General features: G+C 36.2%; 2 protein-coding genes across 6 annotated transcripts in view; one reads left to right on the forward strand and one right to left on the reverse strand.

Moving 5' to 3' along the window:
• The window catches only part of LOC136037742 (inosine-uridine preferring nucleoside hydrolase-like), a 29,819-nt gene extending 18,253 nt beyond the window's left edge, over positions 1 to 11,566 (forward strand). For all 5 annotated transcript variants that reach the window (XM_065720524.1, XM_065720522.1, XM_065720525.1 and 2 more), the window contains exons 3-5: positions 948 to 1,122; positions 3,377 to 3,633; positions 11,101 to 11,566. In XM_065720524.1, the coding sequence (XP_065576596.1) occupies positions 948 to 1,122; positions 3,377 to 3,633; positions 11,101 to 11,451 (783 nt within the window). In that variant the 3' untranslated portion in view covers positions 11,452 to 11,566. The remainder of the gene's footprint in view (positions 1 to 947; positions 1,123 to 3,376; positions 3,634 to 11,100) is intronic.
• The window catches only part of LOC136037741 (ubiquitin carboxyl-terminal hydrolase calypso-like), a 94,475-nt gene that overhangs the window by 26,370 nt on the left and 42,839 nt on the right, over positions 1 to 25,266 (reverse strand). The window contains exons 5-7 of the mRNA XM_065720520.1: positions 24,553 to 24,724; positions 22,937 to 23,100; positions 15,888 to 16,171 (exon numbers count right to left, since the gene is read on the reverse strand). Of these exons, the coding sequence (XP_065576592.1) occupies positions 15,888 to 16,171; positions 22,937 to 23,100; positions 24,553 to 24,724 (620 nt within the window). The remainder of the gene's footprint in view (positions 1 to 15,887; positions 16,172 to 22,936; positions 23,101 to 24,552; positions 24,725 to 25,266) is intronic.

A 25,266-nucleotide genomic window follows, 5' to 3' on the forward strand; every position in this document is an offset into this window, starting at 1 on the left:
GGGAATATAAATGACGACCGGGACACTCAAAGAGAAATTACAAACTGGGACACAGGGACACAAATGACGACCAGGACACAGGGAATGTAAATGACGACCGGGACACAGGGACACATCATTAGAATAATGAGGTATAGATCTGAATACGGATTGTTTTTCCCATGGACAATTATATGTTGCATGTTCAAGAGTCAGTAAACCTGACAATCTATTTATATGCACAGACAATGGGACAGCGAAGAATGTTGTATATTAGCATGTTTTACGTAGTTAAAAACATATATTTATATCTATCTCTATTCACAGGTGGGACACAGGGACACAACTACAATGGCGCGTAACTAATATGGCGCGTAACGACTTACGCGCGGGGGGGCTTGGGGGGGCGCGAAGCGCCACCCCAACAGCTAGTATATATATATATATATATATATATATATATATATATATATATATATATATATATATATATATATATATATATATATATATATATATATATATATATATATATATATATATATATATATATATATATATATATATATATATATATATATATATATATATATATATATATATATATATATATATATATATATATATATATATATATATATATATATATATATATATATATGCCTAGGCTGTGGATGACAATTACTACTACTATAAATAACTCACTGGAGCGCCATGGTGCTTGAGGCCTACACAGCTGCGCCCATTCCTCCTCCATCTCAACCTACTCAAAGCTTCGCTCTTTTACCCTCTTCAAAAAGCTCCGAATTCAATTATTTCTTTCCTATGATCTCTTTCCACCTCCCAAGAAGCATGTAATGCAACCCCAAATTCGCAAGAAAAATTAACAATATTTTTCAAGACTGAAACGTGGAAGTCTCTAAAACACTATTAAAAATTAATGTTTTATTTCGTTATTTTCTTTTTAGATTCCAGTTTTTAAAGGGGCACACTCATCTTTAGTTGAGCCATTCATTCATAAGGAGCCTTTCCATGGATGGGATGGATTTGGTGACGTTGTTTTTGAAACAGTTTCAGATGTATCTATATTAGAAGAAGAACATGCCGTGAACGGCTTAATACGACTGGTTAACACACATCCAGGTAGGCAACATTTGCAATCACAGATAACCTATACTGAAGAGACTACCACCCCAAAAAATGTCCTTCAAAACGATATGACGTATGCAAGGATATCTGAATAAAGGAAATTGCAAAAAATTAAGCTAAAACCACCTGTGTCACCACAGCTTGTCTTTGACCTATTTACCTATTAACCTGTGATAATGAATAAGTAAAACTTGGTTAAGTTTGATAAAATTTTTCTTCTGTGAAAATTCAAACAATATCGGTCGGTTGATTCTCAAAGACAACTACACCTTCAAAGGAAAGCTTCACCTTTTTAAGATTTTTGGGACCTACCCCGACCCCCCAAATGGTCGGGGTAGCTTGCCTTTGCAGGTGTAGTGGTTTTTGGGAATGAAAACATTGTTCAGATTTCAATGTTTAAGGACAAAAAATTTCTCAAATTTAGTAATTATTTGTGCTTGTTTACTTTCACGATCGATACAGGAACACCGACGAAAAGGCTGTGTTTCCCTAGAAAATTCATAATTCTGAGACAACCAAGAGAAAAACCTAAGAAAATCGCGGTTCTCGGGTATCAACAGACCTAAGATAAGTTTATTATAAGATATAGTTATATAGCTAAAGTTATAAAACTATATAGTTTTATAACTATAAGATATAAGTTTTATATAAGATAAGTTATTATGTAAGATATAGATAAGTGTAATTTTTTATTAATTTTGATGACCTTGATATATTAAGGGGATCTAAGACTGTGTGCAACATAAGGAGCTGAAGGTTTGACCTCACAACCCTCATGATGTAAAAAGTTACACAAAATTCGCAGTTTTTGGCAATTAGATGCTATAAAAAATTCTTTTTTTTTTCATAGCTGACTCCCCCCCTCCATCTACCTCTCAATCAAAATTATGAATCAAGGTTTTTTAAATTCTTGTAGATGAACGTATTTTTTTTTGTATTTCTTCCACTACACTTCTTGTCTTTTCAATCGTTTTTTTTCAAAATTTTAATTTAGGTAATTGGCCATTGAGTCCGCCGGAGTCTTTGACCACAACAGAGTGGCATTTGGCCATAGTCATGGTCATTTTGTGCCGTAAAAAATCGATTTTTTACGGCAATTTGAATTTAGCAAAAACATTCCCAAAAAGCCGGCGAGTCTAAATTCTGAGATAACCGATTGATTTTTCATGGTTTTTTGAAACTAAAAAAAATACAGAAAATATCTTGACAAATGATACGCTCTTATGACACGCTTAAATACAATTTAATAGCTAGATATTTCATTGAACTAAGAAAAAAATAAAATTATATCCACCAATACGATACAATTAACATGAGCCTAAATATGGGTGAAAAGCCGAGTTGTACAACACTTAGCCAAAAGTCATACAGCTAAAAACCGAGTTGTATACACTTACTACTACTACTAATAACTCACTGCAGCACCAAGCCGCCTGAGGCCAACACAGCTACGCACGCTCCTCCTCCAACCTAATCTATTTAAAGCCTCCCTCTTTACACCCTCCCAGGAAGTTCCCATTTCCTTTAAATCCTTATTTATGACATCCTCCCAACCCAGACAAGGACGAACTGCTTTCCGTGTAGCCCCAGACGGTTGGCCAAAAAGGACAATCTTCGGTAATCTGTCATCCTTCATCCGTAGAACGTGGCCTAGCCATCTCAACCTTTCTTTCATTATAGCCCCAGAAAGCGGGATTGAACCACACTTTTCGTACAACCTACTGTTTGAAATACGGTCAGTCAGCCGGGTACCCAGAACAATCCGTAGGCAATTTCTCTGGAAAACATCTAGTAAATTTTCATCTGCTTTTCGGAGTGTCCATGCTTCAGAGCCATATTTGACCACTGTCATCACTGTAGCTTCCAATATTCTAATCTTGGTTTGTAGGCTTATCTTTCTATTCTTCCAAACTTTTTTTAACTGTGAAAAAACACCCTGAGCTTTAGCTATTCTACTTTTAACTTCTTCACTGCTCCCACCATCTTTACTAATAATACTACCAAGGTAACTGAAGCTCCCAACCTGATCAATCTTTTCGTTACCTAAGGTCACCTGCTCATCTTCACTTAGCCATTCAGTATCCTGAATTTTCTGAGCCCCCTGAATTCTGTGGCCGCTTTTCAGGTCGAGGCAACTGTCTTTGCATATCTAAAACTGCCCCAGCGTTGATTGTTGATTTTTTTAATCAACAAATTAATTCGCTACAAGCGATCGTTTTGAAGGCGCTTAGAATTTGTTCACTTTCAGGCGAAATATCGATTGTAGCTGTTGGACCGTTAACCAACCTTGCCTTGGCGATGAGAATGGATCCAATGTTTGCATCAAAAATGAAAAGCCTATACATCATGGGAGGCAATACAGAGGGAGTAGGAAACATTACAATAGCGGCAGAATTCAACTTTCACTGTGATCCTGAAGCTGCCTTTATAGTATTGAAAAATACGGTAGTACCTACGGTAATTGTAGCTTGGGAGTTATGCTACAAGCATTGCGAAATTTCCTGGGTAAGTATGCATTAACTGGCATTATATTACTAGTAACATGAGACCCATAGAGTTCCTAAAAGGTTTTCCTTACAGGGCAAAATAATATTCCATTAGAATTTCGTCCAAGAAACCAAATAATCTTTTTTAGATCGAAAAGCTCTTTAAAATCTTCTTTTTTCTATCTCTTGAGGATCTATTTAAAGATCCTCAGCGAAATCCAGAAATAAGTTTCAGGTTGGAAATTCTTTCGCCTTTAAGAAAAGCCTCAAGGGAATTCTACATTTCTAAACCAGTGGGTCCTAATCGATTTTGGGCCATGCCCCATCTAGACATTTCTAAAATCCTTATACCCCTATGATATTTAAATTTTGTCATTCAAAATTTCACATAGATTGACCCGAAGGAAGCTTAAAAGGGCATTACCTTAGTATTTTTTAGGCATATTTTATTCTAATGAAAACATTGTGTGAATACAAGACATTCTAAATAACGTATGACGTCATTGCCATACTATCATGTTTTTTTTTATTATTTTAAAATGCACTTGAATGTGATGTCATTTACCTGAAAAATGCTTTTCTTCTTCAAAATCGAGACTCTAAAGTGTGGTCAGCCGAATGGTGCAGGTTCTGCCCATGACCCATCAAAAAATTACTATGCCCCACTAGTAGGGCCTGCGCCCCACGTTGTGAATCACGGGTGTAAACAGACCATAATATGAATACTACTGTCAATAGTAACATGCTAATAATACAAACAAATCGTACAGACATCATCCTTCTAAGCGACAGTATCATAAGCAGTGTTACCATATTTACTACTAACAGCCAGGTTTGCCACCACGGTCAGTTGCCCAATTTTGCTCGCTACACAGCGATTTTCGGTGCTACAGTCAAAAAATTTTGCGCATGGTCCGTTTAAGTGTACTTGGATTATTTTAAGGTCAATTTTCTGATTTTTTTTTAAGTCTACACGACAAAAAGGCGGTCCTGGTTATATCAAACTTTGGCGCAGATCTTTCAAAACAACTACGGCAAAAAGGCGATCCACTTTTTTAGTTAATTCCTCTGCTCTTTTTCAAATCCTCCTTATTTCGCCAAGACAAAAAGAAAAAATTGTAGCACTAAAGTGCTACTATTTGTTCATTCAATGTAGCACGTGCTACACATACTGAAATAGTAGTAAAAAAGCACTTTCGTGCTACAGGTGGCAACCCTGATGACAACTTATCGTAGCGCTAAGCTGCCGAATGCCGACATATCTGCGCAGGATCCTTTCGACTCGGATCTATTCAAAGCTTTATTTTTTTATTCTCTTCAACGACGTTCTAATTCCCTTTAAATTATCTCATGACCCCTTCCACCCATTCAAAGATGTCCTACCTTTCGTTATGCAGGTCTGATAGATGAAGTTTGGTCGCCAAAGTACGCCACAAAGGTAAATACTGAACAATCTGGGATGCCCTTCCATTACATGGCTAACATGTGAAAATAAAGAAGCTACTACTTTACAGATACCCGAGTTAACTCATACATCCGCAATTGCTTGGAATATCTCTGTAAACAAGTTTGATAATGCATATAATTCAAATTTCGACACTTAAAATAAATGTCAATACAAATTCTACATATTCCTTGACAACAAATAAATCTAGAAAAAATATCTTCGATTATTTATCTAACAGAGATGTACAGGTTTCTTTTCTCTGAATCTCAGTTTTCAACAATAACTTTAGGCAACAATTTCATTATCAAACAGTTCGTGGTAACGAACTGCAGTAAGGCGCGACCCAACTCAATAGTAATCGAAACTGTAAAAATGGAATTTTGATACCAATAGTTACACCAAAAGAATCACAATTTTCTGCTGATTTTAAATATTCATCAAGTTTAGTATTACTCATCAAAAGTTACGAGCCTGAAAAAATTTGTCTTATTTTAGAAAATGGGGGGAAACACCCGCTAAAAGTCATAGAATCTTAACGAAAATAACACCATCAGAATCAGCGTATCAGAGAACCTTACTGTAGAAGTTTCTAGCTCCTTTTTTTCCAGGGGTGATCGAATTGTCCCAGTGGTCCTAGAATGTCGCGAGAGGGCTCATTCTAGTGGAAATTAAAATTTTAGTGCTCTTTTTAAGTGACCATAAGAATTGGAGGGCATCTAGGCCCCCTCCCAAACTATTTTTTCCCAAAGTCACCGGATCAAAATTTCAGCATAGTCAAAAACCTAATAATTATGTCTTTCGGGACGACTTAATTCCCCACAGTCTCCGTAGGAGGGGCTGCAAGTTACAAACCTGGACCATTGTTTACATATAGTAATGGTTATTGGGAAGCGTATGGACGTTTTCAGGGGCACTTTTTCGCGTTGAGGGAGGGGGGTGAGAGGGAGATTGTTCCGTGGGAGGATCTTTCCAGGGAGGAATTTATCATGAGGGAAGAGTATTTACATGAAGGGGCCGCAAGATTTTCTAGCATTATTAAAAAAAACAACGAGAAAAAAAATCAGCTGGAAGTAAGGAGAACCATTAAAACTTAAAACGAACAGAAATCATTACTATATAAGGGAGTTCGTCTCCTGCCCTCGGAAACTAGGCCTCCTCCCTCATCCCCCTTTTTTTTATCAAAATCGTCCGACCAAAACTATGAGAAAGCCATTCAGCCCCAAAAAAATTAATATACAAATTTCGTTTTAATTATTCGTGTGCGGTAGGCCAAAATCAAAACACGCATTAATTCAACACGTTCGAAAATTAAATTATAAAAACAGTAAGTAAACTGCAAATAAGGAGCGACATTAAAACTTAAAACGAACAGAAATTATTCCGTATATGAAAGGGGTTGTCCCCTCTTCAACACCTCGCTTTTTACGCTAAAGTTTTTTACTATTTTGAAAATTAGAGTTGTGAGAAAGATTCAAACTTTACCGTAAAGAGCGGGGCGTTGAGGAGGGGACAACCTCTTTCATATACGGAATATATGAAAATATATTTCTCTTCAAATATCTTTTCATATACGGAGTATATGAATCCACATACTCCGTATATGAAAAGAGCTGTTCCTTCCTCAACGCCCCCGTCTTTGCGCTAAAGCTTGACTCTTTCTCTCAACTCTACTTTTGAAAACAGTAAAAATCTTTAGCGTAAAGAGCGGGGCGTTGAGGAGGGAACAGCCCCTTTCACATATGGAGTACTTTCTGTTCGTTTTAGGATGTAATGTCGCTCCTTAGTTTCAGCTAAAAAAAACTTGTTTTTTTTTATTTAATTTCTGAACGTTTTTGAATTAATGCATGTTTTGATTTTGGCTCTCCTCACATGAATAATTAAAACGAAATTTGCATACTAATTTTTTTTGGCTAAATGGTTCTCATAGTTTTGATCGGACAATTTTGAGAAAAAAGAACCGGGGGAGGAGGCCTAGTTACCCTCCAATATTTTGGTTACTTAAAAAGGCAACTAGAACTTAATTCTGTACGAATGTTTTTATTAATAAAAAATATACAAAACTTACGAATTAACTTACGTAATGAGCTTCTATAGTCGCATGTTTTTATTACGTATATGAGGGGTTTCGCCCCCTCGTCAATACCTCGCTTTTTACATTAAAGCTAAAATTTTGTCCCAATTCCTTAAGAATGACCCCTGAATCACAAAGGCCGTATAATAAATATTTGAAATTACTAAAAAAAAACTTTAGCGTAAAGAGCTGGGTATTAGGAGGAGGTGAACCCCTCATACACGCAATAATTTCTGTTCGTTTTAAGTTTTAATGCTGCTCCTTACTCTCAGTTGAAAAAACTTTTTCATATTTATTTTTTCGTTTTTTTTAATAATGCTAGAAAATCCTGCGCCCCCTTCATTGAAATTCTCTTCCCCCGTGATAAATTTCTCCATGGAAATATCCCCCCTCGTAACCCCTTTCCCTTAATCCCCCCCCCAACAAAAAAATCCCTTGAAAACGTATGTAGGCTACACTTCCCAATAACCATTACTGTGTAAACACTGGTCAAAGTTTGTAACTTGCAGCCCCTCCCACGGGGACTGTGGGGGAGTAATTCGTCCCCAAAGACATAGTTATTAGGTTTTCGACTATGCTGAATAAAATGGCTATCTCAGAATGTGACTTTTGGAAAAAAATGAGCGCTAGAGTGGGCCTAGGTGCCCTCCAATTTTTTTTGGTCACTTAAAAAGGGCACTAGAACTTTTAAGGATGAGCCCTCTCGCGACATTCTAAGACGACTGGGTCAATACGATCATTCCTGAAAAAAAAACAAACAAATAAACACGCATCCGTGATCTGTATTCTGGCAAAAAAAAATTCAACATTTTTGTAGATAGGAGCTTGAAACTTCTGCAGTAGGGTTCTCTGATACGCTGAATATGACTTTCGTTAAGATTCGACAACTTTTAGGGGGTGTTTCCCCTTTTTTTCTAAAATAAGGCAAATTTTCTCAGATTCGTAACTTTTGAGTTTTTTTTTTTTTTTTTTTTTTTTTTTTTTTTTTTTTTTTTTTTTTTTTTTTTTTTTTTTTTTTTTTTTTGTCTGAGATTTTCAGGAGAAGGCTCCTTAGAAAAAAACATTGAAAATTATTATCTTTTTTAAATAGCAAAATGTGTACTGCCATACGAAAGTAGTGTATTAATTATGTTTCACTGCAAATTGAAAAATTAGGTCAAAAGAGTGCTAAACCGCTAGTGAATGAAAATTTGAAATAGCTGAAAGATTTAAAAATTGCGCATCGTGGCGCATGCAACTTGTTGTTATTATTGTTATATTGTTGTTATTGTGTTATTGCTATTGTTGTTATTGTTGTTATACTGTTGTTGGAAAAATCGTAGTCAAACAGAAACAGAAAAAAAAAGTTATTTGAACAATAAAGAAAAATTAATAAATAAGCGGCTAGTAAATAAACTTTCCTTGCGACAGGAGGGATTGAACCTGATCACCCTTGAACCGAAGGCTTGGTCATATCCACTGCGCTCTCGCAAGGTGTTCTTCAGTGAGATTTATCTAACAGTCTGTTCACATTCTTTTCATTAAAGAGTTATAATGGTTAATGTACAGCCACTTCTTAGTTTAGCAAACAACAGATTTGAAGTTTTACTTATATTAATTGGTAGACCAAACATAAATAAAACCAGTGATGTATAATGATATTTTAACACCGCAACTTTTTATTAATATGAGTCACCTACCCGGAAATCCTGGATATTACGGGGCACTATGCATAATTTACTGATTTTTTTATCTAATTGTTTCCCAAATTAGTATCAGGAATTAATGGTTTATTAGATATAACTTCAATATCTAATGATTAAAAAAAGTGATTAAAATACAGTGATAAAAGTGAAAGAAAAACATTTTCGGACTATATCCAAGTATGGGCGGGGGAGGGAGAGGTTGAGGGTCGAGTATTAAGCAATAATTTTTAGGTATCTACTCTAATATATTGGATATAGTTACCAAGATGATACATCTACCAAGATATATCGAATTTTGGCTTACCGCATATTAGAGTTTTTGGATCATCGAATTACATATTTATTCCGACCTGAACATATTCTAGGAGTAACATATGAACAGGGTCACCAATGCACAAAAATAATTGGGTAAGGCAGGGGGAGAAGGAACAGGATTTTTATTTTCTTTCTGTTAAGATATCAAAATAAAGCATTTTTCAAATAGGGGGAGGGGCATTCTTCGATAATTTTAAACGAAAATATTAAAGCGATAAGTTAATTCCGAAATCTAAGGGAGTATTTGTTCGCCTCCCCCTATTTGTGCCCCTGCAAATGAAGAAGATTGGCAGCATAAACGTTCTGCAGACCCGTACAAAAAAATAAGACTGGAAAAAAGAACACAAGGGTTCACAAACATATTTAACAGACACGGGTTATATACAAATATGTATAAGGGAACACAAATATATCATTTTCCATTAATTCAATGACATTCCACTCGTTATGATACCAACATACAGTATATGTGAAAGTTTACCACCTCCCCAGATTGATCTAAATGAGCCACCTCTTGACAGAACCAAATTGCTTAAAATTTGCTTAAAGACAAATTTGCTTAAGACAGAGAACCAAAAAAAAAAAAAAAGACAGTAAGTTAAATTTGCCTCAAAAGCTATTTTCTTAGAACTATCTTACAGACCTACTTTATGCAATTAGTAATGTTGATAACTTCCAGTCAAACACAATACAACGGGTAGTTGAAGCGTCTTCAATGATAACAGCCTCAGCTGAAGCGTTAGCATGTTCCTAATAATCCCCAGAGCTATCTTATAGGGCTGCTTTATGCAATTAGTAGTGTTGATAATTTCCAGTCAAACACAATACAACGGGTAGTTGATGCGTCTTCGATGATAACAGCCTCAGCCAAAGCGTTAGCATGTTCCTAATAATTCGCAAAGAGTGCATATTGCATTTTTTCTTCTTTGTGCTTGAACTCAATCATTGATTTCTCATAATACAGCGCTATACATCCAGGTTTCAATAAAAGGTCCTCCCGAACGGGGGGGGGGGATTGAGTTCGAACTTTCAGAATTTTCTTGGGACGGGGTGTGAGGGGGACTTAGAACTTTGTGTTCGGGAAAAGGATGTGCACAGCCAGGAATAAAGGAGAATCATCTTACATTCATTGGTCGGAAGAACCTATCATCTCTCAAGAAAATTGAATGGGGTAACAATATCCCTTTAACTTTGCCACCAGGACACCCTATTGCCCCTAAAAAAAACTCGCTCCTGTAAACCTAAGATAATTGATTGCTACTTTGAAAAAAAAATCATTAACTTTTATGGATCTTCAGAAAAAAAAAAATAAATGTGGAAGACCAATAGAAGGGAGACATGTCTATTGAACTTTTGCCCCATTAAATTTGCTAGCACATTAAAAAATCAACACCAACTTTCAGTATAATCTAGGAAGTCTAGCCCTTTTCTTCCAAAAATAATCTCTTAAGCCACCTTGCCTTTTCAGTTATTAACAAAATGAAAATATACAAATTCTAACGAATAAACTTTGCTTAACGCAGAAAAAAAAATATAGGGCTGCTTTATACAATTAGCAATGTCGGTAACTTCCAGCCAAACACAATACACCGGCTAGCTGAGGCCTCTCAAATGATACAACAGCCTCACCTGAAGTGAGAGTTTGTTCCCAACAATTCCCAGAGGGTATTTCTTCTTGTTTTTGTGCTTGAGCACAAGCGATACTTTCTCGTTATACAAGATTACGTTATACAAGAATGTCTTCTGAAAGGGGGGGGGGAGGAGTTGGAGCTTCTAAATTCCTTTTCTAGAGAGAAGGGGGAGGGTAAGGGGACTTAACACGTTGCGTTTGTGGGAAGAGTCTAAATATTCTTCTTCAGACCTCTCAAAAAGTCTTACTTTATGTTTTTTTCCTTTCTTATGCCACTTGTTTTTAGTTCTTGATAACTGGCCTTGGTATATGTTTATTCTGACCTAAAACTATTTCAGGAATGGCGGAAAAAGAAACTTGGTGGTTTAAATACCCCACAAAGCCAGTTACTCAATAGAATCGAAAGCCAATACATGGAGAAGGAAACGTTTCCTACATGGCTAATATGCGATCAAATAGCCGCCGCTGCTTACATTGATCCAGGTGTTATTACCAGAAGTTCGGAGCATTTTGCAACAGTGGAACTGACTGGTCGCTTTACACGGGGTATGATGGTGGTTGATCATGGTAAAATTACAAAAGAGAAACCGAATGTTACGATTGTTGAAAGAGTTGACGTGGAACTAATAAAAGACATGCTTCTTTGGGGTGCTGATGATTCTAACTCTACTTATAAAGTACCAGTATAAGCATTTTTAAACAAAATTATTGATAAACCTTTGTTTTGATTTATGTCAGTTTAAATTTCGCTTTAAAGTTGCTCAATAATCATTTAACTGTTTATTAAATATTTACTTCCGCTCATTTGGGTTTTTCTAGACAGCCCAAGGCCTGTTTTTAGGAATTATTACAATCGAGGTTAACACATTTTACCTATTAAAATCTTCCACTTAAAAAATTGCTGTTTTATTGGAAAACAGCTTCCAACTCACCCAATCCTGTTCAAGGTCAATTCGGAATAGTCTGATCTAGCTACTAAAGATAGGTCGTAATATTTTAATTCTGTTGACTTCACTTCATGAAAAGAACCAAGTCGTCAGGAATAATGAATAATGAAATAATGAATAATGAAATAATGAATAATGAATGAGGAAAAATGAATACTAAATAAAACTAGGCTCTGGTTTTCAGCAGGAAGAGAAAATTCACGAAAAGAAAAAAAAGGCCCAAATATTTTTTCTCCCACTCTTTCAACAATTTTTGTGGATTTGAATTTTAATCTAGATTTATACACAAGAAGAAGTGGCCAGACCAAGATTTATTTGATTTGTGTTTCCTGAAGCTAGAATTTCAATCTAGAGTTATACACAAGAAGAAGTGGCCAGACCAAGATTTATCTGATTTGTGTTTCCTGAAGCTAGAGTTATACACAAGAGGAAGTGGCCAGACCAAGATTTATCTAATTTGTGTTTCCTGAAGCTAGAATTTCAATCTAGAGTTATACACAAAAAGAAGTGGCCAGGCCAAGATTTATCTGATTTGTGTTTCCTGAAGCTAGAATTTCAATCTAGAGTTATATACAAGAAGAAGTGGCCAGACCAAGATTTATCTGATTTGTGTTTCCTGAAGCTAGAATTTTAATCTAGAGTTATACACAAGAAGAAGTGGGCAGACCAAGATTTATCTGATTTGTGTTTCCTAAAGCTAGAATTTCAATCTAGAGTTATACACAAGAAGAAGTGGCCAGACCAAGATTTATCTGATTTGTGTTTCCTGAAGCTAGAATTTCAATCTAGAGCTATATACAAGAAGAAGTGGCCAGACCAAGATTTATCTGATTTGTGTTTCCTGAAGCTAGAATTTCAATCTAGAGTTATACACAAGAAGAAGTGGGCAGACCAAGATTTATCTGATTTGTGTTTCCTGAAGCTAGAATTTCAACCTAGAGTTATACACAAGAAGAAGTGGCCAGACCAAGATTTATCTGATTTGTGTTTCCTGAAGCTAGAATTTCAATCTAGAGTTATACACAAGAGGAAGTGGCCAGACCAAGATTTATCTAATTTGTGTTTCCTGAAGCTAGAATTTCAATCTAGAGTTATACACAAAAAGAAGTGGCCAGGCCAAGATTTATCTGATTTGTGTTTCCTGAAGCTAGAATTTCAATCTAGAATTATATACAAGTAGAAGTGGCCAGACCAAGATTTATCTGATTTGTGTTTCCTGAAGCTAGAATTTCAATCTAGAGTTATACACAAGAAGAAGTGGGCAGACCAAGATTTATCTGATTTGTGTTTCCTGAAGCTACAATTTCAATCTAGAGTTATACACAAGAAGAAGTAGCCAGGCAAAGATTTATCTGGTTTGTGTTTCCTGAAGCTAGAATTTCAATCTAGAGTTATACACAAGAAGAAGTGGCCAGGCCAAGATTTATCTGATTTGTGTTTCCTGAAGCTAGAATTTCAATCTAGAGTTATACACAAGAAGAAGTGGACAGACCAAGATTTATCTGATTTGTGTTTCCTAAAGCTAGAATTTCAATCTAGAGTTATACACAAGAAGAAGTGGCCAGACCAAGATTTATCTGATTTGTGTTTCCTGAAGCTAGAATTTCAATCTAGAGTTATACACAAGAAGAAGTGGCCAGACCAAGATTTATCTGATTTGTGTTTCCTGAAGCTAGAATTTCAATCTAGAGTTATACACAAGAAGAAGTGGCCAGGCCAAAATTTATCTGATTTGTGTTTCCTGAAGCCGTAAATGGATCCATTTACAAATCAAAAATTTGAAATGAAATCAGAGTTTACTTGCTGAAATCGCTGTTCCCTTTTTAAACACCTTTCGGATTTCTGATCCAGTATGACAAACAATAAACTCTCACAAAGTTTTAAGTTTTTTGTAAAAGCAATATCTAACCATCAGTGCAGTCTGGAAACTGCAGTCTGGAATTCTCTACCAGTGAGCATCAGGGCGGCTGAGTATCTTCTAGAGTTTAAGAGAAAGTTAAAAGATTATTTAATAAAGAATGATTGAATTTGTTTTTATTCGTGAGGAGATAGTAGGTGGTAGGGAGGTCTGGTTGGTTGGGGGTGGTAAGGAGTGGGTGGTACTGAGGGAGTAGGATTGTTGGGATTTTTTTTGTTAGCTATTTATTACTTTGGTGTCTTTGGAAAATGATTAATTTTTACTACTGCACGCCAACAAAAATGTATGTTTTTCTATCAGTGCAGTAGATGTGTAATGTAAAGAGTTATAATTGTGTTTATTAATAAAGTATCGTATCGTATCAGATCGAGCGAACATGAGGGATAGAGGAATTTGAAAAAAATTCATTGTCATCAGTGACACGAGCATTTAAATAGAAATACTCAGATTTACCATTATTAATGGGAACACCAGTTTAAGAAAAAGAAGCTTTCATTAGATAGATTTATTAACAGGAAAACGCTACTGGGCAATGGTGAAACGCAATACACAAGCAAAAAATACAACATTAAAGTGCAAACTTGCAAGACACTAGAACTGACTATTCAACGAAATTTTTACTATACTTCATACATACCCAGACAAACCTCCCATTATATTATATGTCTAAATAGCACCTATTTAAAAAAAATTCTTAAATCCAATCTCTCCCCTCAACCCCCACTAAAAATTCCACCCGCAATTCCCTCAATCTCTCAAATTCATCCATCTCTCCACAGATAGGGCAACTGAAGGGACCATCCTCGATCTAGTCCACCCTAAATATTTCCTTTGCTCTCCAAGAGGTATAAAATTCTCCCTTAAATACATTACCCATTTTAAATCTTCCGGACTTAATCCCACTATTAGATAACCTTTTTCGCCCCAGTTCTTCTTGCCCTCCGCACATAACCCAAGAGACGGCAAAGTGGCCTTCTCAGCTTACCAAACCTGAACTTCCTGAGACTATAGCCTGGTAACAACTAACCTAGATACAGTCCCTACCATCCCTCCTGCCCCTTTTCCCTTATTCCAACAATTACCTAGCCCTGCACGGTCTAATATATTCTTCGCCTGATTTGACCACGAATACTTCCTCTTATCCTGAAGCATCGTTAAAAATGCTTGTTTAACTAGCCCATTATATTCTATCGATGACACTCTTTCCCAATATTTAACTTTACTAATTAACGAAGAATGAATTAAAGATAATTTAATTAAAGTTCACTATGCCTGTAACCTTTAGTAATTCCCTGTGTTACCCCTGATAGTAATACCTGGAATAAACCTTGAACCACCTTCCCAATCACCAAATCAAACACGTCATCAACCCCTTAGGTCTCAAAGGGTGTCTGCAAGGAATACAATCGTTGAAATCAGGTAACCTAGTTCTCTAACTTATTTAATTACTGGTTCGTTTGTTTTGAGTGAATGAGCTTTTTCTTTTATTTCTCAGTTGTTCGTTAGTATATGTCGACTGCAATGCAGAATTTTTTGGATTTATTGCAAATCGTGGATATTGGCGAATGACCCACTTTCTGGTTGTTAAGTATTTGGTTTTAATTCTTATAATTTTTGGCTTTCATTGAATTTTATTTATCTTTTAATTTTTTTTCATTAGTTTTGTTGACTTTGCGCATTTGTTTTTTTCTTCTGCATTTTCCTTGATTATATTATTTTGTTCGCGCTGAAGAACAGAGGCGGTTGTTCTCTCGAAATATTCGCTTTGTGTGTTTCTCCAGCATTTTTGTTTGACCCAATTTTTGATCGTTTTTTTCTTTTTGGAACTAAGCCAAAAGACATTAGACATTTACAATCAGCAAATGTCATTTGCTTCCTTAAATGTCAACATTTTACCATGTAAACCACATTAGAAGCCACTGTAATAAAAGTAATTATTTAGCCCTCTCCCGTTAAAAGTCCACGGCAGTTGCGCCTATGGTTAAGCCCCTACAAAAACCAAATTCAACCGTATTAACTACTACTACTACTAATAACTCACCGCAGCACCAAGCCGCCTGAGGCCAACACAGCTACGCACACTCCAACCTAGTCTATTCAAGGCCTCCCTCTTTACACCCTCCCAGGAAGTTCCCATTTCCTTTAAATCTTTATTTACGACATCCTCCCAACCCAGACGAGAACAACCTACTTTCCGTGTAGCCCCAGACGGTTGGTCAAAAAGGACAATCTTGATACCTGGTTAAGGGGGAAAAAATACCTTATATTTCCTGCGCTTTTCATTTTCCTCTTTCAGAGAGGCTTCACAGGAGGCAATGTCCCTATCCAAGTTGCTAAGCAAAGCCAATAAATCGTTGGGTCCAAAAGACTGGGGCCCAGTCAAATGTGGATATTTGTCCAATATTGAGCGATCAAACTTGGGTTTGGTATGTTCAACCTCTGCTTTGGATTCAATGGTCAGCTCATTTTGCGCTGTTATTTCATCTGTTGTTATTTCTTCTTTTAATGCGGGAACAGTAGAACCGACTAACAATTTTTTATTCGCTAGAAGGCAAAATAAACAAATCAACCTATCTCGAAGAAAGGAAGAAACAAAAAGGGGTACAGCGCAAGTGTGGGAGATACTTTAATTTTTACTAAGTTTCTGGTAAGTAAGTAGGCAAGTAAGCAAGACGGCACTAGACTCTTAAGGTCCAAACCGGCGGTGCTGATCTCCGTTTCGTGGCCCTTCAGCCAGAAAGTGCAATGGGGAGTTGGGGGCCAACCATCCTGTGCTTTCACACACCCTTCCTGCTTACCTTCCCCAGATTTCTCCAGGTACCCATTTAGAGCTGGGTCGACTCTGGCTGAGCTTAAACAGTCACGCCACTGACCCCCGACCCAAACTAAATAACTGGTCACAACTGGGATCGAACCCGTGCCCCTTGGTCAAAGAATTCCCACGCCAGCGCGCCAACCACTCAGCCAGGAGGGCTGGTAATCTACATAATACGAATACTTCGATTCAATTTCAAGGAAGACGATATAATAGCAAAACGACACAGCTCCACTTTGAGTGTCTTCCTCTGAATTTTGAGTGGTTTCCGGAAAATGGAGCGTTTCTGCTCCACTTTATGGCATATAAGCTAAAGTAACCAGCTAGATATCGTGCTTTATGGACGCAGCTCAGGGCTAATTGTCTTCCAATTAGCGCAAGATTTAAAAAGTTATCAAAAGAAAGAAGTTACAAAGAAGAAGGGTAAAAAAAAGTCTTTGTCGATCGTGAAAAGAGTTTTTCCCGCTTTAGAAAGATGGGGAAGATTATTTGCAACATTGTTTGGGCCGGTGCCAAGGGGTTCTCTACGATGGTATATTCAGAAAAATAGAGTTGATACTTCTATATGTTTTAAATAGTACGTCGCCACATTTTATCTTTAGAATAGTGACGTATTTGGAAATTATTATCATTAAAAAGAAAATCCTAGTTTATTAAGTAAATGTAGTGTATCATTTAAATTTTTCGTTATGATAAGACTTCTGAATATAATAGCAAAAAGAAAATGAAATTAGAAAAAACGACAACAACAGAGTCAACACCTTTTTTTGGCCAAAAAACAAAAAACAATTCTGAAATTCAGCTGATGGTTCATACAAATAGTTTCCAGCCATGTCACTAATCTCACAAAATAAAAAAAAACACAAACACAAAACAAAAAAGATTGTCAATAAAGATTGCGTAGAATCATTATAATTTTACGCTCCACTCCACTTAGTTTCTGCTCCGATTTGGGGCGTACAGTAAATATAATAACAAAAGAAACCGGAACTATTAAATACGATGGTAGCAGAGTCAAATTGTTTTTTTTTTTTTCCAAAAACGAAAAATCTTAAATTCACCTGATAATGTTTATATCAGGAGTTTGAAGTCGTGTTGTTAGCCACAAATAAAATATTGCCTTTTTTGCATCAGTGTTAATTTTTCGGATAGTAGAGTACTACAGATCAATCCCTAAGGTGGGATGGGTAGGAAGTTACAATCAAGCCAGTTGAAATAACCACAGTCAACTGTCAAGATGTCCAATTTGATCGTGATAAACCAGACTACTTGTATCCACGTTGTCAAAAGGGCATATCTGCAATACCTTAGGAACGGTTGAAGGCATTTAGTCCAAACTTTACGGGAATATCGAAGGGGATGTAGGCCTAAAATATTTGGAATCGAAAGCAGAATCATACTCCTGAAAGATAAAGAGGGATATAAGATCGTCATAAAGCATCAGAAATATTAATGTTGCCAAGTTTATGATAAATGCCAAGGCAAATGAAAAATTTCCGAGACATCAAAATACTTTCTCACGTTGTTTGGTTAGAATGGATGGATGGATCAGGTGACGTCACCTGAAAAAACTGGATTAGGTGACGTCAAAACTGAAAAAACTAAAAAAAGGCAAAAACTACAAAAAAAACTAAAAACTAATAAAAAAAATAAAAAAGCTAAAAAACTAAAAAAAAACTATAAAGGTAAAAACCAATAAAAAACTAAAAAAAAAACTGAAAAAACTAAAAAAAGGCAAAAACTACAAAAAAAAAACTAAAAACTAATAAAAAAAGTAAAAAAGCTAAAAAACTAAAAAAACTAAAAAAACTAAAAAAAGGTAAAAAACTAAAAAAAATAAAAAATAAAAAAAAACTAAAAAAAAGGAAAAAACTGAAAAATAAGCTAAAATAAAGGTAAAAACCAATAAAAAACTAAAAAAAAAAAGGAAAAAACTAATAAATGACGACACTCAAAGAGAAAGCGACCAGGACAAAAGGAATGTTCGATTAGCAATCAACAAAGCACCGGGACACAGGGAGTATAAATGACGACCAGGACATAAGTAAAAAAAAAAAAACTATCTATATATATAAAAATAAGTTGTCTGTGGATCTGTGGATCGTGGATCAGGTGACGTCACCTGAAAAAACTGGATCAGGTGACGTCAAAACTGAAAAAACTAAAAAAAGGCAAAAACTACAAAAAAAACTAAAAACTAATAAAAAAAATAAAAAAGCTAAAAAACTAAAAAAACTAAAAAAAGGCAAAAACTACAAAAAAAAAACTAAAAACTAATAAAAAAGCTAAAAAACTAAAAAAACTAAAAAAAAGGCAAAAACTACAAAAAAACTAAAAACTAATAAAAAAAATAAAAAAGCTAAAAAACTAAAAAAACTAAAAAAACTAAAAAAAGGTAAAAAACTAAAAAAACTAAAAACTAAAAAAAAACTAAAAAAGGTAAAAACTAAAAGAACTAAAAAAGAAAAAAATAAATGACGACACTCAAAGAGAAAGCGACCAGGACAAAAGGAATGTTCGATTCGCAATCAACAAAGCACCGGGACACAGGGAGTATAAATGACGACCAGGACACAAGTAAAAAAAAAATTAACAAAACTAAAAAGAAGGTAAAAACTACAAAAAAACTAAAAAAAAAAAAAAACTAAAAACTAATAAAAAAACTAAAAAATCTAAAAATCTAAATAAACTAAAAAAGAAAAAAAAAGGAAAAAAATAAAGGAGAAAAACAAAACTAAAAAACGAATGTATATACAGACCGGTACACCGGGATACAAATGACGACCGGGACACAGGGAATATAAATAACGACCGGGACACAGGGACACAACTACAACGGGGACACCGGGGGAAACAGGGGGATATAAATGACGACCGGGACAAAAAAACTAAAAAGAAAAAAAAACTAAAAACTAATAAAAAAAACTAAAAAATCTAAAAATCTAAATAAGCTAAAAAAGAAAAAAAAAGGAAAAAAATAAAGGAGAAAAACAAAACTAAAAAACGAATGTATATACAGACCGGGACACCGGGATACAAATGACGACCGGGACCCGGGACACAGGGAATATAAATGACGACCGGGACACAGGGACACAACTACAACGGGGACACCGGGGGAAACAGGGGGATGTAAATGACGACCGGGACACCGGGACAGGGAATGGTCGATTAGCAATCACCATCAACAAAGCTCAAGGGCAATCATTAGAATCATGAGGTATAGATCTGAATACAGATTGTTTTCCCATGGACCATTATATGTTGCATGTTCAAGAGTCGGTAAACCTGACAATCTATTTATATGCAAAGACAATGGGACAGCAAAGAATGTTGTATATTCGCAAGTTTTACGTAGTTAAAACCATATATATATATCTATCTATATTCACAGGTGGGACATAGGGACACAACTACAATGGCGCGTAACTATTATGGCGCGTAACGACTTACGCGCGCGGGGGGGCTTGGGGGGGGCGCGAAGCGCCCCCACCAACTAGGTGTTGGGGTGGCGCGAAGCGCCACCCCAACAGCTAGTATATATATATAAATAAGTTGTCTGTGTGTCGAGTGACGTCATGTTTGTGTGTCGACTGATGTCATGTTTGTCGACTGACGAAATTACAGATCGGGACACAAATGACGACCGGGACACCGGGACATAGGGAATATAAATGACGACCGGGACACTCAAAGAGAAAGCGACCGGGACACAAGGAATGTTCGATTAGCAATCACCATCAACAAAGCACCGGGACACAAATGACGACCGGGACACAGGGAATATAAATGACGACCAGGACACTCAAAGAGAAATTACAGACCGGGACACCGGAACACAAATGACGACCGGGACACCGGGACACAGGGAATATAAATGACGACCGTGACACTCAAAGAGAAATTACAGACTGGGACACCGGGACACAAATGACGACCGGGACACAGGGAAACAACTACAACGGGGACGCCGGGGGGCACAGGGGGATATATAAATGACGATGGGGACACAGAGAATGTTCGATTAGCAATCACCATCAACAAAGCTCAAGGGCAATCATTAGAATAATGAGGTATAGATCTGAATACAGATTGTTTTTCCCATGGACAATTATATGTTGCATGTTCAAGAGTCAGTAAACCTGACAATCTATTTATATGCACAGACAATGGGACAGCCAAGAATGTTGTATATTCACAAGTTTTACGTAGTTAAAAAAATATATATATATATATATATATATATATATATATATATATATATATATATATATATATATATATATATATATATATATATATCACAGGTAAGACACAGGGACACAACTACAATGGCGCGTAACGACTTACGCGCGCAGGGGGGCTTGGGGGGGCGCAAAGCGCCCCCACCAGCTAGGTGTTGGGGTGGCGCGAAGCGCCACCCGAACAGCTAGTATATATAATAAGAAATACCAAGTGCTGAGTGAAACATTGATAACAAAACATCTAGTGCCAAAGTAGAGAACACAATGCAGAAAATACTATCACCACCGGAATAATAATAGCAATGGTTTATTTACAACCCACTATATAACGTAAAATGTAGAGTAGCACAAAGTAAAGGAAAAAAAATACAAAATTTAATGTATCAAACTAATGAAACAAGAAGATGATATGGACCTAAGCACAAAAAAGCCTCTTTTATTAACTTTCAATCCGACTTTTGATAAGAGGCGTCATCAGAGGTAGCAAAATCGCACATAACCATTCAATTCCTATTCCACCTAAGCAAAAAGAATTGTATGTAACTGAGCCCAATTAACAGAACGCTCGTGCATCTGAGCCAAGGTATAACTGGATCCCAGTGTAACTCAACCCCCGTGCAACTAAGCCCTCGTTCAACCAAACCACCGTGCAATTCAATTTCATTTATCTGAACCCCCATGCAACTGAACCCTCGCGCAGCTGAACCCCCATTTAACTGAACCCCCGTGCAACTCAACCCCATTTAATTAGACCCACGTACAACTCAACCATATTTAAGTGAACCCCTGTTTAAATCAAACACCATATAACTTAACCATTATATAACTAAACCCCCATTTAAATCAAGCTCTATTTGACTCAACTCAACCCAAGGCCTAAGCTTAAGCTGGAACTAGCGCTGACTGGCTAAGAAATAGTTGGAACTAGCGCTGATTGGCTAAGAAATAGTTGGAACTAGCGCTGATTGGCTAAGAATAAATTAGAACTAGCGCTGATTGGAACCTCAAAATTTTCTTCTCGCTTCATTCTCAGTTTCTAACTTATATTACCTATTTGGGCGATCCCAGTTTCCAAATTGAAAGAAAGTTTCAGGAATAAATGAAAAAGAAAACAAGCACATGTCCGGGTATCAAACACTTTTTCGTAATTCCTAGGAATTTGTTCGTAATTAATTTTAGCCTTGACATGAAAATAAATAGCATCTATCATTAACAAAATAGCATTGTATTTGAACAAACTTTTTTTTCACTAGGTAGTTTTTGCAAAACATTTTTTCCCCTTGAGAGGGGAAAAAATGCCCCCTGAGAGGGGAGCATTCAATCAAGAGGGAGATCCTAACACCAATTTAATGGTTTTCAACCATGAGGATTTCAGTGGTAGACCTTCTATGGTTTCAAGCTTTACCCTACAGAAATTACACTGAAATTACACTGTGGTGCCATAAGGCATTTTATGATGGTGCTATCATATGATATGATGGTGCTATCATATGATATGATGGTGCTATCATGACGAAACTATAAAAAGGGCGTAAATGTAAATATCAACTTTCAAATTACCTTAAACAGTTTTTTAAGATGTTTCTTGCCATATTAGTGGTAGAGAAATAAAACAGAAATTGATTTCCGCAACAAACTTTTACTATTAAGATGAACTTTCAATGGGTTCAGTTGCACGAGGGTTGAGATACACGGAGTTTAGTTGCACGAGGGTTCAGTTACATGGGTTCAGTTGCAATGGAACCAGAAAAAAACAAACAATAAAGACTTGTATTAACGAAAATACAAAAATCGTATACTTTGACTATTAAGTAAGGGGCGAAAACCTGATAAGAGAATAATCAAATGGTCGCAATATGTTGAATAAACCCTGCACCCAATAAAGCAATCAATGCAGTCAATTACAGTTCGTCGCTACTACTTCGTCGCTACTACTAATGAAAACCACTCTTTCGAAAAGATTAGTTTCCATTGCCTGTCAGTGATGATAATCAATCAAGGTCATTGAAATAAGCTATATTAAAGGAGACAAATTTTTATTCGATTAGAAAAACGTTAGAAAATTTAGGGGCTATTTTTTTTTACAAATGAAAATACAAGAAACGATGTTTTTCAAAATCCAGCGAGGCAATTGCCCTCTTCCCCTGCCCCCTGAATTAGCACTCCTATTCCAAAGGAGGGCTTTGTTCGTTTACTATTAACGACAATATAGATAGTGTAGGAAGTGCATTAAAAGATAAATAAGATTACCATTGCTATCTAACTTTTCGCACTTCTCGAATTTCATAGATGTCTCCTTTGCTGATTGCTTTGAACTAGCACATGGGTCTTTCTGGGGAATTAGATTTGACGAAGGACTTTTTTTTCTTGACTGAAGTTTGCACAGCTGCTGTAACGCTTGGTCTACAATTTGCCTGAAAATGAGCGATTTTTACAGCCAGGCTACTCACTAAAAAGGCGCAATACAAGAAATTATAAAGCCACAAAAAAAAGGGAACGAAACCTGATAAATTTCACACTAACTCTCCCATTCCGTTTTTAGTCCAATTTCAGAAACACCGCTACTTTCTTCTCAGGTAGAGCAGCCTATAAGCTAAAATTTTTTTTTCTTAAAATTTTCAGTTTTTAAAAAGTTTCAGAAATAGGCTAAAACTTGAAGGTGTGATTTTAATATCCAATTTTCGTGAACTATACCCCAGAAATCTAGAAAAAAAGAAAGAATTTCTAAAGCTAGCAGGAAAGATTTTGCATCATAGATTTCGAATCGACTTTCCCATTCACTTAGAGTAGGCTAAATTTTTGAAACAATACCACTTTCCTATCAAGTAAAACAGTTTTTAGGCTACAATTTGCCTGAAAATAAGCCATTCTTATAACTCTAGGCTGCTTACGAGAAAGTAGCATTATCTGTCACAATGCCACAAATCATATTTGATTTGTTACAAGAAATTGTAAAGTCGAGAAACAGAGTAGGATTTACACAGAGTAAGATAAATTTTCTTTACATCACCGTTCTCCCATTATGTAAAAGAGTCTTTAGACTAAAATATATTTCTTCTTTGAACTTAAAATTCTCAGTTTTTACGAATACAAAACTTTCAGAAAAATTTAAGACATGAAAAATGTTATAAAAAGACGGAAAATTGTATGCGAATATGAAAATCCAATTTTCAAGAATTATGCCAAAGAGTGTGGGTAACTTTTAGGTGATAACACTAGCGCTAGTGTCGGCAAAAAACCCATCAACACCATCTGGCACTTGTCATTAATTCAAGCTTTGTAATCGCTTTTTCTATAAGGAACTGAGACAACACACTTATTGCTGTACTAATTTTACCAATTACCCTAATTAAACTAATTATCCTTATTATTACACTGAAAAAGTGCCAAGTGTTGGCAAAGCTAGATAGCATTGATGTTTTTTTTTCGATACTAGCACCAGTTCCCAGTCTTGTAAGTTACTCACACTCAATGAACTAAGGATCCGGCATTTAGACTTTACAGTCCGTATCGGGCCCTTCAGCCAGGAAGTGCAATGGGGGGTTGGGGGCCAGCCAACCTGTGCTTTCGCACACCCTTCCTGTTTACCTTCCCCAGATTTCTGCAGGTACCCATTTAGAGCTGGGTCGACTCTAGCTAAGCTTACAGGATCACGCCACTGACCCCCGTCCCAAACTGAAGAATTGGGTACACCGAGATTCGAACCCGCGTCCTCTCAGACACAGGATCCCGAATCCAGCGCACCAACCCACTCGGCCAGGGCGGCTGGTCGAGGCATTGAACTATACCACGAAAATCTAGCAAAAAGACATAATTTACAAACCCAGCAGGCAAGATTTTATCTTATAGATTTGGCATCAACCTACCTATTTGCACAGAGTAGTGACAATTTTCGGGACAACGCCACTCTTCTATCAGGTACAACAGCCAGCAGACTAAAACATATATCGTGGTCAACTCCAGGAGTTGCCTGATAAATCCGCTCCAAAATGATCCTTCGAAACAACTCAGTCCAAGGCTCATCTGACCTCCATGGACCTTAAAAAAAAGTAAAAAAAAAGATGGTTAACACTGAAAAGTGTGAATATTTACTTTTTAATGACAAACACCGAAGTAATGCTCTGAGTTGTGGTTCTTTTTCAGTTAAACTAATTTTTGTGTTGCATTGACTTGGGATTAGTGTTTGCTTTGTATTGCCTTTTTCATTAGACATTTTCTTTCTTTATATATTTTCCCCTTTTTTATATTTTGGGGTTAGTATTTGCTCCTAAGTATCAGCTATCCGTTTTAGGGCACTTTTAGACATTAAGAATAAACTTACGGCTAAAATTGCCCAAAACCATGGCCGACATTTTTGTAAGGCCTTGGCTATAATTTACTCAAGTTAGATAAAAAAGTTAAACTCAATTTTCTTTTAATGCATCCCCTTCACTACACTATCCATATGATTGTTAATAGTAAACGAACAAAGCTGCGGTTTTGCTCAGGGTTGCAAATAAAGGGGATGAAGGAAGAGGGCAATTGCCCCACTAGATCTTGAAAAATACATTTTTTGATATTTTCATTTTTAAAAAAATCAA

Source organism: Artemia franciscana, chromosome 17 (assembly GCF_032884065.1).
Source record: "Artemia franciscana chromosome 17, ASM3288406v1, whole genome shotgun sequence".
NCBI classification, from domain to species: Eukaryota; Metazoa; Arthropoda; class Branchiopoda; order Anostraca; family Artemiidae; genus Artemia; species Artemia franciscana.